Raw genomic sequence first — 20,736 nt, 5'->3', positions numbered from 1 at the left:
ACACAGAGGTGGCAAAAGCAGAGTTTGTGTTTTCCTTTCTCAAATCATGTGCCAGCTAAGATCAGACTCACTCAGCTGGCATGGATCCTATAAACTAAGCTGCTGGTCAAAGATGATGCAGCAGCCCATGACAACGGAATGCCTTAATCTTTTTTGCCTCTTTCCATTTACTGCTCTTGGCAACCTCTTCTAAATTAGAACACAGCCTTGGTTTGTCAATCTTAAAATCACTTGGAACAAAAATAATTTCATTTTTTCCCTGCACATCTTGTTTTAAAGAGGTGAAATAATTCAAGAAATATTTCAGGGTTGAGGCAAACATCTTTTTGCATTTGAAAAAGTCCTTTGGGATTAATGAAAAAAAAACCATGATTTTTACAAAGGTAAATTCATGACCAAAACAAGTTAGTATGCATCATCAGTTACAACTTTGATGTGTGTCCAATTAGATTCAGGAGGCTTTATTGAGCCTTCAGCCACAGAAGCACAAAAAAGGATATTCCATTTTTATACAGTTTTACAGCATGGTAAGTTGTTTCAGAACTCCCTGGGCCATGAAGGGAAGATGATTGTTTTTTTTTTTTTTGGCTTGAAAAACTGTTTAAATGTAAACTGTATTTCTACCTAAAAGGGCTTTTGATAGAATGTCTGAATAAAAGGCTGGATTTAGTTAAAAAAATAAACAAAACCAAAATGCTTATCCCTATGAATAAATCAAGGAAAATGTGACTTAGATGAGACTCCTCTCTCACATGGCAGCAGAAGTCTTCAGCAAAAAGGAATGGATAAACTTAAATGCCATTCTGCACATTTACAGGGAACTTACACATCTTGTAAATGTTCTGCTCTCACACTACACTGCAAGTAACATACAGACTCACTACTGAGGTTACAAGAGCTGTAAATGTGTATATATACAGGATTCTTCTTTTAAACAAACATATTAAACATCAAAAGGGACAAACTCATTTCCATCTGACAAAAATACCTGAAGCAAGGATCACCTTTGATAGCACCTCCATGCAGCTGCAAAATTTCTGGATTTCAAGAGCAGAAAGTACAAATGTAAGAGTGGGAGGAGCAAACACCAACACAGTGAAATACCCATACTGGTGCAAAGCATATCCCTGTTACAGCTAAACCCTTCTCAAGTCCCTTTTCAAAGCTCAAGTGGCCAATTCCCACTTCCTGGGACTGTACCAATGGATGTGTTCCCTTCTGCTCCTTCTCATCTCATCTCTGTGTTCTTCCTACCCACAGCTTTCCTGAATATTTTTCCTCTCTACATTTCACCCAATCGTGTTTGCCTCATCACTGAAATGATTAACTTTTTATCTTTATCCCCTCTGGTTGAGGAACACATTCAGTGCAGTGCAAGCTACAGATGGTGCTCTGGGTGGTGGGAAAGGGCAGCAGACCATAAACAGGCACAGACTCTTTTCACAAAAAGGCCAGAGAGCCCTTAATTGGTCAGACTGAGAACTTTCCTTTATATTTTAGAACTGCCCCAACAGATGTTTTTTTACTTAATGCCTCACAATTATTCCTGCTCTTTTCATTCTGCTTCACCTCCAGCCTGTGGACAGGGATAGCAGCAAGAATATTACAGAGACATTCATGAGCCTTGAGTCACCTTTTCCTGATTCCTCCAGGATACAGATTCCTGTTGCAATGCCAGTGACAGGAACTGGTACAGCTAGACAAATACAGAGGAGCTGTACCCTCCTATGAAGTAACAATCTTGAACCACAGATATATAAAAGTTGTCTTTTCCAAGTATAATTTTTCCATGCCACCATGCTTCCAGGCAAAACAAGCTACAGCAAGAGAAACTTAATTTTGTTGTTATAACTGCTTTTACATTAGTGGTTTGTGTTAGCTTCTGCTGTGTGAAGCAGATACTATCCATCAGCCAAGTCTTTATTGACACAGCAAGGCTGCCCGAAACACTGCAAGCAGAAGTGGCCATGAAGTTGACTTAATGAATGGATTTAATTTGCACAAATACAAAGAGAAATGTTTTGACAGCTATTGTTACACAAGGGACTAGACAAAATGGATTAATGCCTCAACAAAATAATGTTGAAACCTGGTATTGATGAAAAGTGTGCTACAAGAAATAGAAGTGTAGCTTTGCCACAGATTGACAAAGTAGCTTTTAGCTGTACCCCAGGCAGATTTGCTACCATACCAGTACTACTGAGATAAAAATGATATATCCTCTTTGGAGGATAACATGATTATTAGTAACTGGTTTGTAGCACTCTGAGCTCTGTAAAGGAAACAAAAATGGAAGTGCTACAACCTTGTTAACATTTTTCCCCTCATTTTTTTTCTGAAATTACATGGAGAACACAGCTCTGATGAGAATGCCATGACGAGAAATGCAGACTTTGTCTTTAGGAGATGTGGTAATGACTGGTCCAAGTGACTTGCCTGTGATCTCACAAAATATCTGAATATAAGAAAGGGAAAATCCCCATCATTTGAGACTCCATCACTGCTTGCTTCCCCACAGCAAGGTCCACTGATGTGCTATAAGCTCCAAATCTTAATACAGTTCAATCAGACTATTTTTTTAAAGTAACTCAGCTAGTAGCATCTCTGTACGAGAAACTTAATCTGCAATGACAAGAGAAAATTAAGTTTACTTTTCACAAAGAACATATTAATCCAAAGGTGCTTGCTTCTTATGATTTCAATCTGTATGATTATGTCTATGTCAGTCTATAATTAATAGCTTAAACTTCACTTTGAGTGAAAACCAATTTTTATTTAGGTTTCAATTCCCAGAGAACAGAATTAGTAAGACAAAAATAAATGTTATCAATAAGGTCACAGGCAAGTATGTTAGAAGAAAAGATAAGCATTCAGATTTTTCAATTCCATTTCCCTGCTCACTGTGGTGGCTGAACTGCAAAGCAATAAGGTAGCAGTGCAAATTATACCATGTGAGGGTGTGGATGGAACTTTAAATACTCTGACACCTTAGAATACAAGGATGGTTACAAATAAACCTTATCAGTATTTTGTACTACATTCCTTTGGTGATCTACATTACTGCAAGCTATTGCTAGTACACATATCAATAAAATAATAAAGACTTTTTTTTAAAACATCCACATCCTTAGATTCACATTTTAAAGCATCCACATTCTTTCATATGTTTTGTTTTATTAGGTATTTCAGGATGACCTGAGATTATGGCCTGTTTTTCTAAAAATAGAGGATTGATTAATTGCTGAACGATGAGAAGGGTTGGTTTTGGCTAGCTGATGGCTTTAATAGCCAAGAGTAGACACAAGGTGCTTAAGCCCAATTAAATTTACTTTTATATAATATTTTTCATGAAAGGCATCATAAAATCATATTTAGGGGTATCCATTTTAAATCTAAGGAGAGATAGGGAAGTGTGAGAGCAAGATCGAAATGTGGATCTAGGTTTGTTTGATGGGATGAAAAAGAAAACCAGAAGGTTTTAGCAAAGCCAGGTTTTCTACAGTAAAAAGACCAGAAAACAAAAGAATTTCCAAATCAGAATTCTACAGATGGCTGTATTAATTACAGACTGGCCTGCAATCTATATGCTATCTTCTGATATCTTTAAAATTTGGGTATTTAAATCTGATGCTCTACTCATGAGTCAGGCAGGATGAGCCCAAGGGTCTCTGTGTAGGAAGGGAGCGATGGAGGGTGAAATCTGCTGCTGCTGGGTGCAATGGTCATTAGCACAGAGGTGGTTTTCCTTCCCCCTCTCATTCAAAGCTAAATGGATTCTAAAAATCATCAAGTCTTTCAGGTGCTTCTGCAGGAGGTGGGGTGAAGTGCTCATTAATACAATCCAATATAACAGGAAATGAAAGCTTTTGACAAACCTTGACAAAGCCGTCTGCTTCACTAAAGCACTCTGCTCTGAGAGCAATTCATCAAATCACCTTTTTGGCTTCACTTTAGGTGTTTTTTTCTGGATTACAGTACAGCAGGAGCAGCAGAATATTTATTCCCTTTGCTGTGTTAGAACTTTGGGAACTTCTGGAATTCATCTGTGAATTGACTCCAAATACTTTTCTGGGGAAGAATTGTGCACAAGGGCATCAAATCACTCTGTTAGTAACATTGGGAGGAAACCGATTTGCACTTGAAGATAGCCCACACACAGGAAAAATTTCACCCTGAGGCAACTCCTCAGGCCCTGTTAAACTACCCTAGGGATCCTTAGGGTCTGGGGTTTCACATTTCAGATCCAGGGCTCCCTTGAAGAGGCAGAAGAAAGGGAGCTGAATTTAACAGCACAATCTAGAATTACAAGCTGCTGAAGTTTTAGTGCAGCTCAGAGCTTGGTGAATGAGAGTGGAGGAGCAAAGTAAGAAAGCTGAGAACATTACTGACGTTGTTTCACTGCTAATGAGATGTGCAGAGATTCTAAAGGTGCAGGAATTTAGTCTGCTATTGATGTATTCTCCCCAACAATGAAAACAAAACTCTTCGGCACATACTGCACTGAGCTCACCCTCAACACAATGGCACACTATTTCCATTTTTTAGCAATTTCTTTGAAATCAGAAGAGCATCTTGGGAAAATAAAAAAATCCCTGGTCTTCTTCTGTAACTAACAGATCTGTGTATGACCTGGCTCTCTGCTTGGTGCTTCAGGTGCTCTAATGATTTACACTTTGCTCTTCCAGCTCCTGCTTTACCAAGGTTGGAATGAGGGAAGAGTGGGCTCAGAAATGTTGAAGAGGCAATCTTGGCATCTTTAGTTGCCAGATGTAATTCACTATGAACATATGAGCATTTGGCCTGTGTAAAGGTAGAAGTACTCCAGATGGATACAGAGCAAAGCTAACTCACACAGAGTGACACTTGCTCTCACAACTGCATTGCTTTCATTAATCAAACTGACTTGCTCTAGGCTACTTCAGGTAATTTTTACACTCTGCTGTAAATGTGACTGCTTCTAGAATCTTCCCTTTCAATTACAGCCGTATACTATTTTGTCTAACACTCTTTACACCTCTAACAGAGGAGCTGTGATTCCTGCAGTGCCAGTACCACAGAACTCTGCCAGCCCTTCTGCTGAGAGCCAGTGTCCACAGAGCCCTGCTGACAAGTGCCTCCACTTCAGCTGCTTCAACACAGAACCTGCTCACTTTGGCTGACACCTGAATTTAGGCTGCCACAGGGCAAAAAACAACTAGCTGAATCCAACCACCACAAGAGCTTACCTGAATCAGAGCATTTATTTCCCCACTTGTAAACTATTTGCATTCGGAAAGACCTGCTTGTATATTTAATGTGTTTTTATCTTGCATTCAGCACCACAGTGCTGACTTCATTTGTTTTGTTACTACTGAAACTGGATATGAAGAAAAATCACCTCCTCTGCAGCTGCTTAATACTGCATAAATAAATAATTCATAATATCACTCTTGGGTGATTTCCCCCTTTGAGGACTTGCTTCTAACACCCCTAAGAGTTAGTGGAGGTAGCAGCATCCTTGTATCACAGATAAGAATCACCACAAAGACAACAGAGTCAAACAAACAAAAGCTGCAGAAAGCTTCCATAAAAGAAGATTTGAATCTTTGCACTGCAGCACACCATCCTCTCTGCAGAACACAAGCAGCACGTGTTTCAGGAGTTTCAGAAACTACAGATATATCATGGTCACCACTAGAAATGAAGGGGTGGGACTATTTTCAGGCTAAGATCAATTCATTGCTCAGGTAAACATCACTCTCAGAGGCTGACAGATTTTAGAGGAGCAAGCAGTCAGCCATAGCTTAAAGTAGTCACAAATTTCTTCATTATAAGGCAATATAGAAATTTCTAAAGCAATAGACAGTTGACAGAATTTATTTTGCTTTTCTAGCCTATCACCTTTACTTCTGCTGCACTGTGGATACTTTTGTCCTATGGCTTCTGTCTCACATGCACACAAATGCTTCTATTACTACTTCTAAATTCTTAGCTACTCTATATAATCACATCCCTACATTATAAACCCTTCACCATCTTATCAATGCAATTTCTCGCTTACTTAAGGTATATTCTCACAACTATAGAAATATAAGTTTATAATTTTTCTGCTTAATATCTGTATATTGTATTTTTATAGATACAATCTGCATTTTGTATTTTTACATCAATCCAAGCTTCTTCTAAGGGTGCAGATGAAATCTTTGAGTGTCTATGGAAGTTTCTGTTTTTCTGTTTGTTACACACGTGGAATGTTTGGAACCTGACACCCCAGCTCTCCCCGAGGCTCTGTTGACATGGCTGGTGGCTTAATGAGGTACTTACTTTTGTAAGAATTCATCAGCCCCACAAACACTCAGAAGGCATTCCTCCCGGGCTGGGTATTGATTTGTGCACCTGAGGATCTCCACAATTAAGTCGTGAGTGATACAGCCAGCTGTAAATAAAGATAGCAAGGAAAATTAATAGTAGCTTGCTGGAGAATTGCAGCTACATACTTGAGAAGAGAAAATAAGGGTTCTTTTTCTGTAATTCCTAACAACTGCTGCAGACTAGCTCCATCAAGAGGAATTAGATCAAGACACACTTGATTTTATTTTTTTTTTTAATTTTTCTTCAAATATTCTACCTAACATAGAATCCATGTCCATTTAGAGGAAATGAGCAATTTGCTGGGCAGCTAGACAGAAGAAGAGATGAGCAATATTCCCAGGAGGAAAGGAAGAGACAAATGGCATTCTTTTTTCTTTTTCATTTTCCTGATGAACATTTTGGTACATTGCCAATGATGCAAAAGTTGACTCTGTAGCCACTTATGATGCCAAAAAGCTCCAGAATGTTATTTGGTATTGTTTCTGCTATGCACACCTTTTTAGCTATAAAAAAGAAGTAAATTAATATTCTAATGTATTTTAAATCTGCAAAATATTATATTATTTATTACATGTGCAAAACATGTATTAAATATATATTAAATATGCAAAATATTGTATTATTAAGCCACATAATAATATAAAAATATACATGCTCCCTATAAATTAGGAAGTTCTATGTCAGTTTGTACAATCTACTGTTCAGAAACACTTGAGAATTTTGAGAATTTTCTCCAGTTCCACTTCAGTTTTTTAAGCCATTTCCCAACACTTGCCAATATGCTTTCTCTCTGTTCATTTTAGAAGAACTGATCACAAATGGAAAAGAACAGCTGCATAATCTAGAAACAGGTCTGATAAATTTGGTTTTCCATTGAAGGGGATGGGAACACTTCAGAGAACAGGTGGCATTCCAAGGGGAGGAGGTTATGTCATAAACAAAGCTGAAACAAAACAGAGTAGGTCACCAGAGCTTGCTTTTTGTTTTGGTTTGGTTTTCCCCTGAGAAAAACAAATGTATGAATGGATTCAAAAGCTCCTTCTGAAAATATTAATTTTGCTTGCAAAATGTTTGGTTTTCCTTAAAAAGACACTTTGATTACACATTTTTCTACTGATTTTACCAGTTTAAATCATTTAAACTTCTGACAACTTGCCATTGTAAGCAACTCATCTGGTTTGGTGTTTAAACCGCAGTGCTCACTGGCTGAATTTACACAGTCCAGAAAATAAAGAGCGGCACAAAATCTTGAATTAAAATTGTAAGATATACTTTGTTTAGGTCACTCATTGGGAAAAAAATCCAAAACTTGCTAATATCACTCATTTCCACTCTGTAGATCCATCTTCCTTTCTTAACTCTGCCAAAAGTTCTTGCCTAACTGAACAATACTTTACATTAGATGGGGCAAAAAAAAGTACTTCTACTTCAACCTTACTGCTTGCCTGGTCTAAACAACTTCAGGACAATTAATACTCAACCTGTTACAATCAACTAATTTCTTGAAAACTAAAGAAATTATTAATTAAAAAGAAAGACAAAAAAAAGAGACTGTGACTTAATAAAGCAGCATAAGAAGAGAGGGGGAGGAAAAAAAATATTTTGCATATGTTGCAGAAATGAAAATTACTAGAGTTGGAATTAACGATTCTCCCATTAACCACTGATACAGGATGCACAGGAGCTCATTGTCATTAATGACAGAATCATTTAGGTTGGGAAGAACCTCCTCCCTGCAGAGCTGGGTCAACACTGAATTCAGACCACCGTGTTCAGGGTTTTGTCTTGTAAAACCTTTAAAATCTCCAAGTCTGGAGACTCCACAAACTTCATGGGCAAACTCTTCTAATTATTCTCCTTGATTTTTCCCACCTCCTTGGAATTTCTTCTTTCATTTCATGCCTGATATGCTTCCCCTGCACATAACCACTTACCATGTTGTGTAAGAAGTAGAGGATGTGGTGAAAAATCTGTCCAAATGCTGAATCTGAATTTTGTTCCACCAAGGATACACTCTGGGAACCTTGTTGTGATACTCCAGATTTTCCCAGTATTTGTCTTCAAATCAAAAGCAGGATAGGCGTTTCTGATTCTGGAAAAAAAAACATGTGAAGAAACTATTTCTAAAGAGGCATGCATTTTTGGCCTCTTCTAAGGGCAAAACAAAAAATTCTGCAAGATATATATGGGGATACATAGAGAGCTGTTTCTTGGAAATAAAAGTCTGTGGAGAGAAATGGTAGCAATACAAATTCTGGTTTTGTGCATTAGTGAGATAACTACATATCAGCATACATAGCTACATCTGTTATTTCAGGGAAACCAGCAGCAACATCTTCATGAATTTGACAGAATCACTGCTGAGCTTGACCTCAGTGAAACCAACAAGAGTTTAAACAGAGACTTCAGTGTACACTGAGCTCAGTAGAAGTGATAGTGCTCAAATACGTACTTAAATAACAGAGTTTTAACACAGAACTAGCCAAGAGCACATGCACAATCAGCTGCAACTAGGACATCTGGTCAAACTGAGTACAGGAACATGCTTCCTGTGCAAAATCTCAAGGAGTATCTATTTCCACAAGTCTCTGAAATCCTCATCACTAAAACCCTGGGTATTTATGTAAAAGTCTGGGGAGTGCAGTAGCAGTTGCAGTCACTGAGTCCCTCTGATACAACATTAACTATAAAATATATTGCCCCTTGTCCTTCCAATTACCATAGACTTGAAGAAATTAATTCCTCCTGAGGTCCCATTTCCTAATGAACACTGGTCACAGGTATTATGCCCATCATCTGGGATTAAATTTGCTTTTTAAGCAAATACACTCAGCAGCTGCAGGTAGGGGTACACTCTGTACTAGCTGAAGGTTTACATTTCATTAATTAGCCTGAATGTTTAGCAGCTAAGCCCAAATATCCTGTATTCTCCTCTGGTTGCCCAAGTCTCTTAAACAACTACACGAACTACTTTTTGTGCCCTGCATTTCCACAGAATGAGAATAACAAGGAAAAAACAACAAGGAAAACACAACAAGGAAAATAAGGGAAAAAATAAGAAAAAGATAAAAAAGGGAAAAAAGGAAAAAGAAAGAAAAGGAAAGAAAAGGGAAAAAAAAGGAAAAAAGGGGGGAAAGAAGGGGAAAAAAGGGTGGGGAAAAAAAGGGAAAAAAAGAAAAAAAAAAAAAAAAAAGGGAAAAAAAGCCTAGGCTTCCAAATTTAAATGACCCAGCAAAGCAGCCAATTCTGATCATGAAAAGCCAGGGGTTTGATGTTTCAGTGGGGTGGGAGGAAATGAGGCTTGACAAGAGAACCTCCAGTACAAGGCAGATTTATCCTCATGGTTATAAAGCATTCCACTGCAGAGGCTCTTTGGGTGACCTGTGTAGTTGGTGTCAGTCTCTTTTCTTTGTGCACAAGGTACAGCTTTTCCCCTGTAACATGTTTCTGCAAGAAAGCTCAGGACTGAATAAAGCTGGAAACTTCAGTAGCCTTTATCCAGCCTCAAATTACCAGGCTATGTACACACACAGGGCATGAATCACCTCCTCAACTCGCTGGCAGTCATTCCAAAACTAAGCAAACATCATCTCCTTCCCTACCCACACACTCCTAATATTTTAGCAAAATGTGGGAACACAAATTTGCTTTTCAGACAAAAACCCATTCAGTTTCCAAAAGTGTTGTTCATTTATGGCCATCTACTATTCTCATGTGTTCAAAGGGCTTCTGGCCTGAGCATGTGAGCAAAACCCTGCAAAACTTTGACAGTTTGGGTATTCCAAAGCAGAACAGATGTGTTATACAAACATTACACAAATAAAATCTTGTGCTACTTGCTTTCTGTGCTGCCACAACTCAGTGAGTGCAGAAAGTACTGACATTTATAGGGATTTGCTATTCCCACAGCATTTCATAACATGATGTTTTTCTCTGCAGTGCAAAGCACATCCTTAAAGACATTGAGAAGTGGAGGAACTCTGCATTTTGCAGCACTGGACTCTGAGACTGCCAGCTTGGTCTAAAAGTGGCTTTAGGATGTGTTCTGAAGCCACCCAGGGATGGCTGCTCACTACAGCTCTGCTCACAGTGCTACAAGCCACCTGAGAAAGGGCTTTGGAACAGTGAATTACAGTCCTGTACAACCAAATGCTTCAATTACAGACTGCTACCTGTGCAAGTATCACCTAGAGAAAAACCCAATGGGTTTCTAGCTGATCTACAAGCTGGACCTGCAAGAATGCCTGACATAGAGTCTGAATTATACATCCTGCCTCTGCCAGCAACTGAAATTCAATAGGCACTGGGAGGAGGCTCATTTGGCAAAACTGAAAATGCAACTTATTTGAAAATTTATGACATTTTTCAGTCTTTTGGTTGTAGTGACATTTTGTCCTTAAAGTTTCTCTACTTATTTAATAGAAGAAAAACAAAAGATGTTCTTATTTTTTTAAGGAGTATTTGCTTGTGACACACACAAAACAAGAACCACTTTGTATTTATCTTTTTAGCCCAGTAAATAAACTCATCTACTCAAAAATCAATATAAAGTTTTTCCTAGAATTAGAATGTTTAGACATTAAAAAAATCTGAATAGCTGGGAGGAAAGCAGTCATGTGGAATGTGCCTTCATGCACCTCATGGTAGAACTGGGTTGGGTTCAGGCTGATGAACTGTGGAAAAGCAAACTGAGACATGTGACTGAGTATGTTTTGAAGCTGACCACCTCATTTGAATATATAATACACTCCTCTTAATTTCATTGCAATGTCAAACTGGGGTTTTTGGTTGGGTTGCTTTGGTTTTTTTTTCCTTTTAAGAGAAGCAGCCTTGGCTGACCTTGAATAAAATCAATTCATTAAAGTCTAATAAGAAAATCAGGATTCCGTTTTCCAGCTACTTTCCAGGGGGGAAAAGCATGCATTTGTGCTAACAACTTGACACTGTGATCAGTGAATATCTACAAAAGAAAAATCAATCTGCACAGATGGCCTAAATACTTGTAAATCTGTGTGTGCTTGGATTTCAACACAATTCATTTTTCTGCAGAAGATTAAGAAAATAAAAAATGTTCTATGCCATTAAGTCAGGCTATTAAGTGTAATGGTAAAATATAATTAAAGTAGGTTTTGTCACTTGCTAAGTCTCACTTTTCATCATGACAGTATGCAGCAATTCTGTTCTCAATCAGTTCCTCCAGCTCTTATTTTCCTGCTCAGAGTTGCACAGGCACTAATATTGTCCAAAACAATAACAGAAAAAGGAAAGGAAGCTTTACACTCTATAAGCCATCAACAGTGAAGAGTTAAATATACTTACCACAAATAAAGCAGACAGAAGATTAAATATATTTTGAATTAATGTTCCTTTGTGGTTTTTAATGTTTAAACCAAAACAAGAAGTGTTTCCTTATTTAAGCAGATACTGGAATTGCAGCATTGTTCAGGACTGCAGGGTGTGGCTGGCTGACCTGAGGCGGATGCCAGGTGCCCACCAAGCTGCTCCACCACTCCCTTCCTCTTCAGCACAGGGACAGGGGGAGCAAAATGGGAAAAAACTCTACTGGGTCAAGATAAAGGCAGCTTCACAAAAGCAAAGGCAAAGGACACACATGAAATTAAGGGAAGACAAAATATTCTCAACTTCCAGTCAGCAGGCAATTTCCAGCCTCTTTTCAGGAAGAAAGACTTCAGAAAAAATGCCATAATAATTGAGCAGTGCTCAGCAGTAGCCAAGACACTGGAGTGCTATCACACCTTTCTAGCTGCTAATACACAGCCCAGCCCTGTGAGGGGATAATTACCTCCATCCCAGTCACCCCAAAACACAGAGATAACCAATCCCATTAATGTATGTGAAATGTGATAGTTGGCTGAAAAAAGCCTTTTCATTACTTACTTCTCCACTGCATTGCAGAAACCAACTGTGTTTTCATTACTTCCTTGATCTGCTTCAATCAGCTGGATAGACCAAGGTGCAGCCTAAAAGTACCAACAAGACCCCAGAAGAAACAAAGCTGAGTTACTTAGGTATGAGAAGAACAAAGACCATAAGGCTAATCTTGAATTTGGTTCCATGAGAGCCTATCACCCCTCCCCTGACTTGATGGAGTTCCAAATAAACACAAATGACTCCATTTTGACTGCACTCTAAATGCTTTCAGAAGTCAAAAAGCAGCAGCTGCCCTGGATAAAAACTGTTTTTACCCTCCATGCAGAACATGAGGAATTTCAGACCAAGCTTTCAGGATTCACCTTGTATCAAGGCACAGATAACTCCAAAAGCAGATATTTCGTTTACAAAAGGGAGGAGGACAAACTGAAGTTTGTGCTTGAGCGTGTTTTAATTCTTATTTTCTCTCTTTCTGCCCTGTCAGGAAGTTCAGCATCCCCTCAAACTCCATAAAGCTGTCAGGTAAGTCCCTAAGACAGATAAGAGGGAACCAGTGGGCTCTAGTGAGCATGAAAAATCCCCCCATACTTTGTGTGAACTTGGAGAGCAGAGGTCTGAGCCACTGCTTTGGGTGAAGCACACCTTTGTCTGTTTCCCTGAAGTACTCTTCAGCCAGAATATAATCTCCAGGAAAGAACTTAATGCTATTACATCTGCAAGCCTTTCTGGTCCTGTAGGTACAGACATGACAAGACTTAACTGTATAAGAGCTTTTAAACCCCTTCAGAAAGAGAAGAGGAAACAGGGACAAAAGGTTTATTTTATAATTTAAAAAGTGATTTATATAAAAGTGTACAAGTTTATTAAAAAATAACTAATAAACAGAACTTAAGATTCTTTTTGGCTGGATAAGGAAGATCAATATGCATTAGATGATACAAGGTGGGAAATTTTAGTTATAATTTAAAAGATGGGATGGTTATAAAAGATGAGAGATCTGCTGGGAGCTGGTTGGTGGGGAAATCACAACAGCAGAACTGAAAGCTCAAAAGTCAGAAACCTCATGAGGATACAGTGAGACCCCAAACTGATGGCATGTAGTATTTTCATTGTCCACAGTACCACACAAAGCATTAGGAGAGTGCACATGAAATTTAAAGATACTAAAGGGGCATCATCAGTAGAGGGGAAAATTGAAATTGTCTGTAGGGAAAAAAAAAAAGGATAATCCTGAGGGTGTAAATAAGAGAGTAAAATTAAATTTAGCAATCTGAATCAGTGGTCCTTCATTCCCTGATTCCCAGAACTGCTGAGAAAAGGCCTTCAAAATCCAACACCTCCACTGGTTCATTGTTTCCATTTTCATAAGGCACATACTTTTCAATTCACCTCATCAGACAGTAATAAGAACTTCTGGAGGATGTTCACTATTTAGAAATTATGAGTGATTTGGTGACAGCTAAGAAAAAAAAGCTAAGAAAATTAGTCCACAGGTTAGAAAAGGTGAGGCTGGCACATGACATTAAATGGAATTGAAGGTATTAAAAGAGCAAAACCATAACAGCAAACTAAGGAAGGACAGAGAGGAATTGAGCAAGAAGGGGGACAAGACTTGGAATACATTATTTGCCACAAGGACATGGGCATGAATCCTCAAATCCTCATTTGAAGGATTTGAGCATTTGAGGCCTGAAGAAGAGTATGATTAAATAATTACTCAAGGATGGAAAAGAGGAACCCAAAGCTGCAAACTGGATTCTCCCCTGCAGACACAGGAGTGGCACAGGAGCCCTCTGCCTTTTTGCACCTTTGCTGGCAGCATCTCTGAGTGATTCCTAATGGCAAACAAGAATCCTGTGAGGCAGTAAGAGTCTACATGACTGGAAAATACCATTTTCTAATGGTATTATTTCTAAAATACTAAGTCACTCAAAGTCATGATGGCAGAGATATATAAAGGAGATAAATAGCTCCAGCTCCAGGGATGAGAGATTTACTTTGGTCATGTCTTCTTTCCGCATGTCCAGAAACTTCACTTTCTTCTTCTTGCATATAAAGTTAAAATGTTAATTAATAGAATGTTAATTACATGATCACATTATAGCACATTATTTTTCAACAGGACTTGAGTCTCCATGCACTGCAAATATGTCAAAGAGAGCGGGAAATGAGATGGAACTCCATATCAGGAGAAGTAATGACAACAGGGATGAAGCAACTGAATGCACCCCTTGATGACTGAAGTTTTTTTTCATCCCTAGACTTCTTACATTATGCTAATCAAGTCACCTAAATCATCCTTCCAAATATGAACAATAATAGTGTATTTTTCATTTCTGGAGCACTCAAAAAAAATCACGATATTTGGTCTGATGATGGGACTTGGTTGAAGATGAGTCTTGTTAGTTACTCTGAAAACATTAGAATCTAAAATTAGATCCTAAATATCATAGACAGAGTAGCTACGTATATCAGATAGCTTTTAGGTTTTATTTCAGTTTTCTTTCTAATATGGAAAAAAAATAACATCTATTTTCATTGGGATGTTATAAAGATAATTTCTTTTATTATTTTTGAACATCTGACCTGTAATGAAAAGGCCAGAAAAAAATTAAGGTTTCCGTTATTACCTTGCACATATTTTGATTAGCAGACATTAAATAAAGCCTAGGGCCATACAACTGCATGCTAGAGCTATGGATCAGAATACCAGTATGATTTCAGCAGGGTGCCTATTTCATCTTGCCTACCTATGACCCATCTCAGTTCTCATTTCCATGTCTCAGCATCCTCTGTATTTCACTCTGAAGTGTTGGTTCTCCCCTCCTACTACTTGGTTGCATTGTTTACTTGCTCTGGACCTCACAAATCCAACTTGTTCTCATTCTTTTGCTGTTGTGTCCCACTTTTCCAACCCTTCTGATTGTGTTACTCAGCATCAGGTCTGTCACCCCACAGCACATTTCTTTTCCAGAGCTCCCAGCCCAGCAGCAGTAACTGCTGTACAGCCTTTTTTTGCTCCTCCCTCTCTCTAAGAGTCCCTTTCACTCTTATTTTTCTTTATCATCTCAAGGTTCAGCTGCCAGCCCCTCGCCTTGGCTGTTTCTATCCTGACATGGCTTTTTCTCCCTGAAGGAATTCCTGTGACCACAGTGAATTTTATGCTACAAATCAATTCACTCCTCTCTCCCATTTCTTCCTCTTGGAGCTAAACAGCTCAAATACTTTTCTGACTTAATCAAATCCTCCCACACATTCGATTGTAGCTGCCCTTGACTCACTCAGCTCTTCTCTTCCCTCCCCTATAATTCTCTCCTCCTCCGTCACAGAAGCGTTTGTGCCTGTTCTTAAATGTGTGTGCGCTTCCTCTAGCACCTCTTCTTCCCATCCCATCATTTTAATCTCCTCCTGCTCATTTGTATCCCACTGTTTTCTGCTTTTCTCCTGAGAAGGCTTGTTCTTTTCATCACCATGTCAGCATACTTTTCCTATCATGAGTAAAAAAACACAACAGCCTTTTGTCTCTCCACCTATTCTTCCCCTCCTCTTTTGTATTCATCACCGAAATTCTAAAATGCAGTGCACAGGATTAGTCTTAAGAGTTCTTGTCCTCAGATATATTTCCCCCTGCTGCCTTCCCATCTGTCTGGGCCTGCATATGTTTACTTTTATAGTTCTCCTTATTCAGAGACATAGAAACAAGTCAATCAAGTGTCTCTTCCCCTCTGCTGTATGATACTGTCATCACTGGGACTTGAAGGCAGAAGGTGAACCTAAACTGTCTTTTAATATTCATGGTGCAGAGGTACCCTGTAGGCTATTTCAGGATTCCTATAATGATTCACACTGCTAACAAGCACTGGAGGAAAGGAAAGGTTTATCATTTTCTTTTCCCTTCTCCGTATCAGGATTTTGAAAGACAGAAAATGAGAACAGCTAAAACATCACAGAGAGTCATGGGAGTCCCATAAGACAGGGTTATTAAAAATGGCAAAATTACAAACAGAGCTGTGAACACCTGATGAAGGAGGGAAAGAGCTAAAGGGTTTACTTCAAACAGACAGCTAAAAGAGAGAGTGTGTGTCATAGGATCCAGCTCCCACAGTCAGAGTAGATGTGTCTATTTTTAGAAAATAATTGCATATGCACACAGAAGTGCACACAGGACATGGTGAGGGTAGGATGGGGTATATGTTTCATCCCTCAGGATCAGGGTATGTCAGCCAGACTAGACACAGAGACAGTAATCAGTCTCAACAAAAACAAAAAACAAACAAACCAAGTTCAACATAATGTACTGTTATTTTCAGTCTCAGGTTTCATATCAGACCATAAAGATTTGTCATGTTATCTTTCAAACACTTACTCTACATTTCTGTACTTATCCTTCTCTGGTAGTTTTATGGTTCAGTGAGCCATAAAATGAGTCTACTGGAGCTTCTAGACATAATCTAGATTCTCTTCTTGTATAAAATCCTTTTGCTTCCCCTGAGGCATAAGTGTTTTATTTTTCATAAGGTCTTTCAATTAAGTGCTTCTAATCTATGTTGCAACAGCGTGAGTGAATACACAAAGCACAAGGACACAAACAAGAACAAAAAATCCTTAAGCACTGTTACTATAAGAACATTTCAATACCTCTCTGTTGTGTCCAGAGCCCGAGGGGTGGGTAGGTCCTGTGCTGCATCTTCTGGAAATGTTGGTTACAGAAGCTTCCCCATTTCCACTTTCTTCTCTCACTTTTTGTCCAAATCGATAATTGTCTAAGAAAACAGGACTTGGAACATCCAGATTGTCAAAGCCTATCTGAAACTGCAGATTTGTGTTGCCCCTTTCCACATTAGAAACTGAATTTACACTATTCCTTCCATGGAGTTCTCTCTCGTGACTGTAGGGGTGGGAATCCACCAGAGAGAAGTTTCTGCAGCCAGGCAGTAAGGAAGGTCTGAAGCCAACCATTGGTGCCACTGAGCCTTGCTGCCAGTGAGGGATTGCAGTTCCAGGGTAAAGCTCTCCATGAGCAACCAGAGGATGACTGATAATATGCTGGTCACGCACATTCTGACTGAAAAGGTCTGTTGGGAAAAATATTTCTTCATGATGATGTGGATGGGATGAACCATAAAAAAAGAATTCGTGGCTGACTTCATCAGCTATTCGATCAAATCCCAGAGGGATGTCTCCATCAGAGCCAGAATGGCACTCTGGGTGAGATGCTTGGGGCCCAGGCTGTCCTGCACAGAATCCACTGTGTGAGAAGGGCACCCTCCCAAAGTGTGCCATGGCTGATGGGTGCCTTCAGCCCTTCTCCTCAGGAAAGTCTCATTATAGGTCTAGAGAGCAACGCTCACAGCTGGAGATGTGTAACACTGAAACAAAGCACAGAACGGAGGTTAAAACCCCAAATAGCTTACATAATGAAAGCACTTCACTGCTTTGGTCTTTTTTTGTTTTAGAGCTTTCTCTAGAGAGTGGAAATATTTTCTTCATGTGGAGCTTGATCAGCTGTTGACTGATCCTTATTTCCACACATATTATTATTTTTATAGTCATGATAATAACAACAAATTACTAATTTTATTATTATCATTCTTGACTCATAAATAATAGCAACAGGATGCCTGAAACAGCTGATCAAAATATTAAATACTAATTCTGATTAATATTCCAAAACATCTCAATTTTTTTCCCTATAATTTCTACCCTTGCATAGCACACAATGCAGGAAGGAAGAGTTTGTATTAATTGTTGTCAGTTCCATTCACATTTTCCTTTTTCGTGCCTCCAGTTCCTTCATATTCTGCCACTTCTTATCTTAGTGTAATCAGGTGAAGAAAGTTAAGTCAAAGAAAATATAAGACATGGACCTCCAATTAATATTCCTCAAAAGATATATAAAGTAAAAAAATTACATATATAAATAAATTTCAGCCTTTTTTGTTTCTTGTTTTACAGAAGAAATTTATCCTCAAAGCCCGAGGCTGGCCTTTTTTAGCAAATTAACAGGCAAGGGCATGATTTTCTGCAGCTCCATCATTAATGTTGTTACTAGAAAACTTCCTGATCTGATTTTGGCAAGGGCCAAGTACTCCCTATGGTGCAGATGGGCAGCATGCACTGAGAACTGCTGTCAGCAGGCATAAGGATAAATTCTTTAGGAAGGGAGTTTAGTTTTACAGCCAAAGTCTATTCTAGGCCATTTGCCCTAAAGGCCTTGGCCTGTTTCATTTACTGATACAGATGTAGCCTAAAACCCACAAATGACACAGAACAGCAATACCACACACTGCACACAGTTGGGTATTTATCACCTGAAAGGAATAGAGACATCTGACTTCATAATTCAAAAAAAAAAAAAAAAAAGCATTCCTGAGCAAAAAAAAAAAAAAAAAGCTAGTGAGCTAAAACGTGTTCAGAAATTGTTAAAGCTTAGCTCCACAAATATATTTTCCATTAAGTCCTCAAGATACTGTATTTGTTTAGATAACAGCACCTTGCAATGAAAATCTCTGTGACAATGGAAGGCATTCATCCCCATTTTATTTATTTTTGTTTCATTTCAAGTCAACCTCTAGGTGACATAAGCTTCTGTCACCCACAGTGTGGAATGAGAAATGAAATGAAAACTTAAACAGGCTGAAATAAAACCTGCAACCCAGAGGCTGAACTACTGTTACAAACACTCCACTTAGTAATTCCATGTGTTGCATGCTTTGGTTTGCTTTAACCAAGTTGGAAAAAACCCACATTTATGAAATCACTCTAGGCCAGATAACCAAAATTATACACACCACTTTGAATGGTGATAAAATGAAATTACAGTTCTGTAGCTTTCTCTCAGAATGAATGCTAAGTTCACTAGGGTTTTGGAGAAAAATGACACCATTAAAAAAAAAGGCATAACAACAAAAGTTTCTTGTACAAAATTGTCCTAATTTACAACTTTCTCTGTTTTTCATTTCTGCAGCAGGTAAATAGAAGAAAGGAAACAAGAAAGAAAATTATACAGCCATTAAATCAAGAAGTATGAGGTCTTCCACTCCTTTTTTAACCCATCTTGAAAATTGGAACATTTCAGGAAGAAACAGAAAATAAAATAATGAAATCTCCCTCCAGTCCCATCTTCCTGAAAAAAGCTTGGCTGTCTGGAAGACTACAAGACATAGAAAATACCTTTTACTCTTTTCAACTGTTCCTAAAATATTTTCCTTGCATTTCAAACAAATTCTGTTTGTGATGGCACATAAATACCTAACATCAAACCTTGAACAGGCTGTGACCTCTGCTCAGAAGCATCTTGTGTCATGAATAAGGGCTTGTACTTCAAACTGACCCTGAGAGAGGAGGCTCAGCATGCCATGGTGCAAATCTCCATGGTGTAAGTCCTGCTAGTGCTGGCTCTGCATTTGGGCCAACTCCTCACCCTTTTCAAAGCAGCACACAAAGGCCAGGGGAGGATCTGGCTCCTCGCCAGCCACTATTTCACCTTCTGAGTCTTGTCAAGTGCATTGATAAAACAATTTGCAAAAATCACTAAGGAGGAAAAATTTATATGAATTTTTTATAAAACGCCCAAGTTTTTGTTGGGTTTTTTTTTGGCCTTGTGGTTTCTCAATCCAAATTTAACTTTGGAGGGTTTGGCTTTTTCCACCCACAGCTATGAAGCCCTCCTTGTCCACTTGAATGACAGCTGTATGTTCACATAACAGTGTGGTTATGGGAGCAGGGGTTTTAAAGGGAGAATCACAAGCAATACTGTAAAATATCCACTACAAATCAAGAGACTTGAGAGTCTCACAGCATTGCAAGCACCATGCAAGCACACAAAACCACTTTCCACACGTGGCCATGCTCATGAATCCTCCTAAAAGGGCCTGGCACACTGCGGGCTCAATTTTCGCTTTTAGCGATCCCAGGAGGAGATGACTGGGGCACTTGCTAAGCAGTAAGAATATCTGTTGCAACTCCTTACCTGAAACACAATTTTTTAGAAGGATCTAGAGCCTCCTGTGCCTTCCTGCTCACAGACATTTTCAGGTGACCTATGTGCTTTCAGTATCAAGGGGGTGTAACTTTTCCGTCAGGAGCTTTCCTTCCTGCTTAACCGGTTTATGGCGGTGATGATTCTCTTCCCAAGGCATCCCTCAGGGAAAATTCAAGCTGCAGGAGCAATAAAAAGCTAACACCTTATCTATTCTCCTTCTCAATTTGGAAACCCAACCATACTTTTTATTTTTTTAATATATATATGGTGGTAGATTATCTTGTACTTTCAGTGTGAGTTTCCAACATGCTTAAAATAATAACTCCATTAAAGGGGAAGAATTGTCGCTTAGGAAGATTTCTGCACAAGAATAGGAGGAAAATTTTTTCTCTGCTCCATCTACCTGCTCCAAAAGGAGCCTCCAGCTCCGGTCCCAGGGGAGGGGGACAGTACAACCTTCTGATGGCAGAGCAGCCTGCTGGCTTTGGCTCCTCAGTGTGCAGAGCTGG

General features: G+C 38.9%; 1 protein-coding gene across 1 annotated transcript in view; it reads right to left on the bottom strand.

Annotated features, from left to right (window-relative positions):
* Window positions 1–17,526, bottom strand: part of PIK3C2G (phosphatidylinositol-4-phosphate 3-kinase catalytic subunit type 2 gamma) — a 185,929-nt gene extending 168,403 nt beyond the window's left edge. The window contains exons 1-4 of the mRNA XM_058022917.1: window positions 16,882–17,526; window positions 12,250–12,332; window positions 8,286–8,443; window positions 6,304–6,415 (exon numbers count right to left, since the gene is read on the bottom strand). Coding sequence (XP_057878900.1) covers window positions 6,304–6,415; window positions 8,286–8,443; window positions 12,250–12,332; window positions 16,882–17,526 — 998 coding nt within the window. The remainder of the gene's footprint in view (window positions 1–6,303; window positions 6,416–8,285; window positions 8,444–12,249; window positions 12,333–16,881) is intronic.
* Window positions 17,527–20,736: the final 3,210 nt, after the last annotated feature.

The sequence above is a fragment of the Melospiza georgiana genome, chromosome 4 (genome assembly GCF_028018845.1).
Source record: "Melospiza georgiana isolate bMelGeo1 chromosome 4, bMelGeo1.pri, whole genome shotgun sequence".
Lineage (NCBI taxonomy): Eukaryota > Metazoa > Chordata > Aves > Passeriformes > Passerellidae > Melospiza > Melospiza georgiana.
This window is presented reverse-complemented; position numbering and strand designations above follow the sequence as displayed.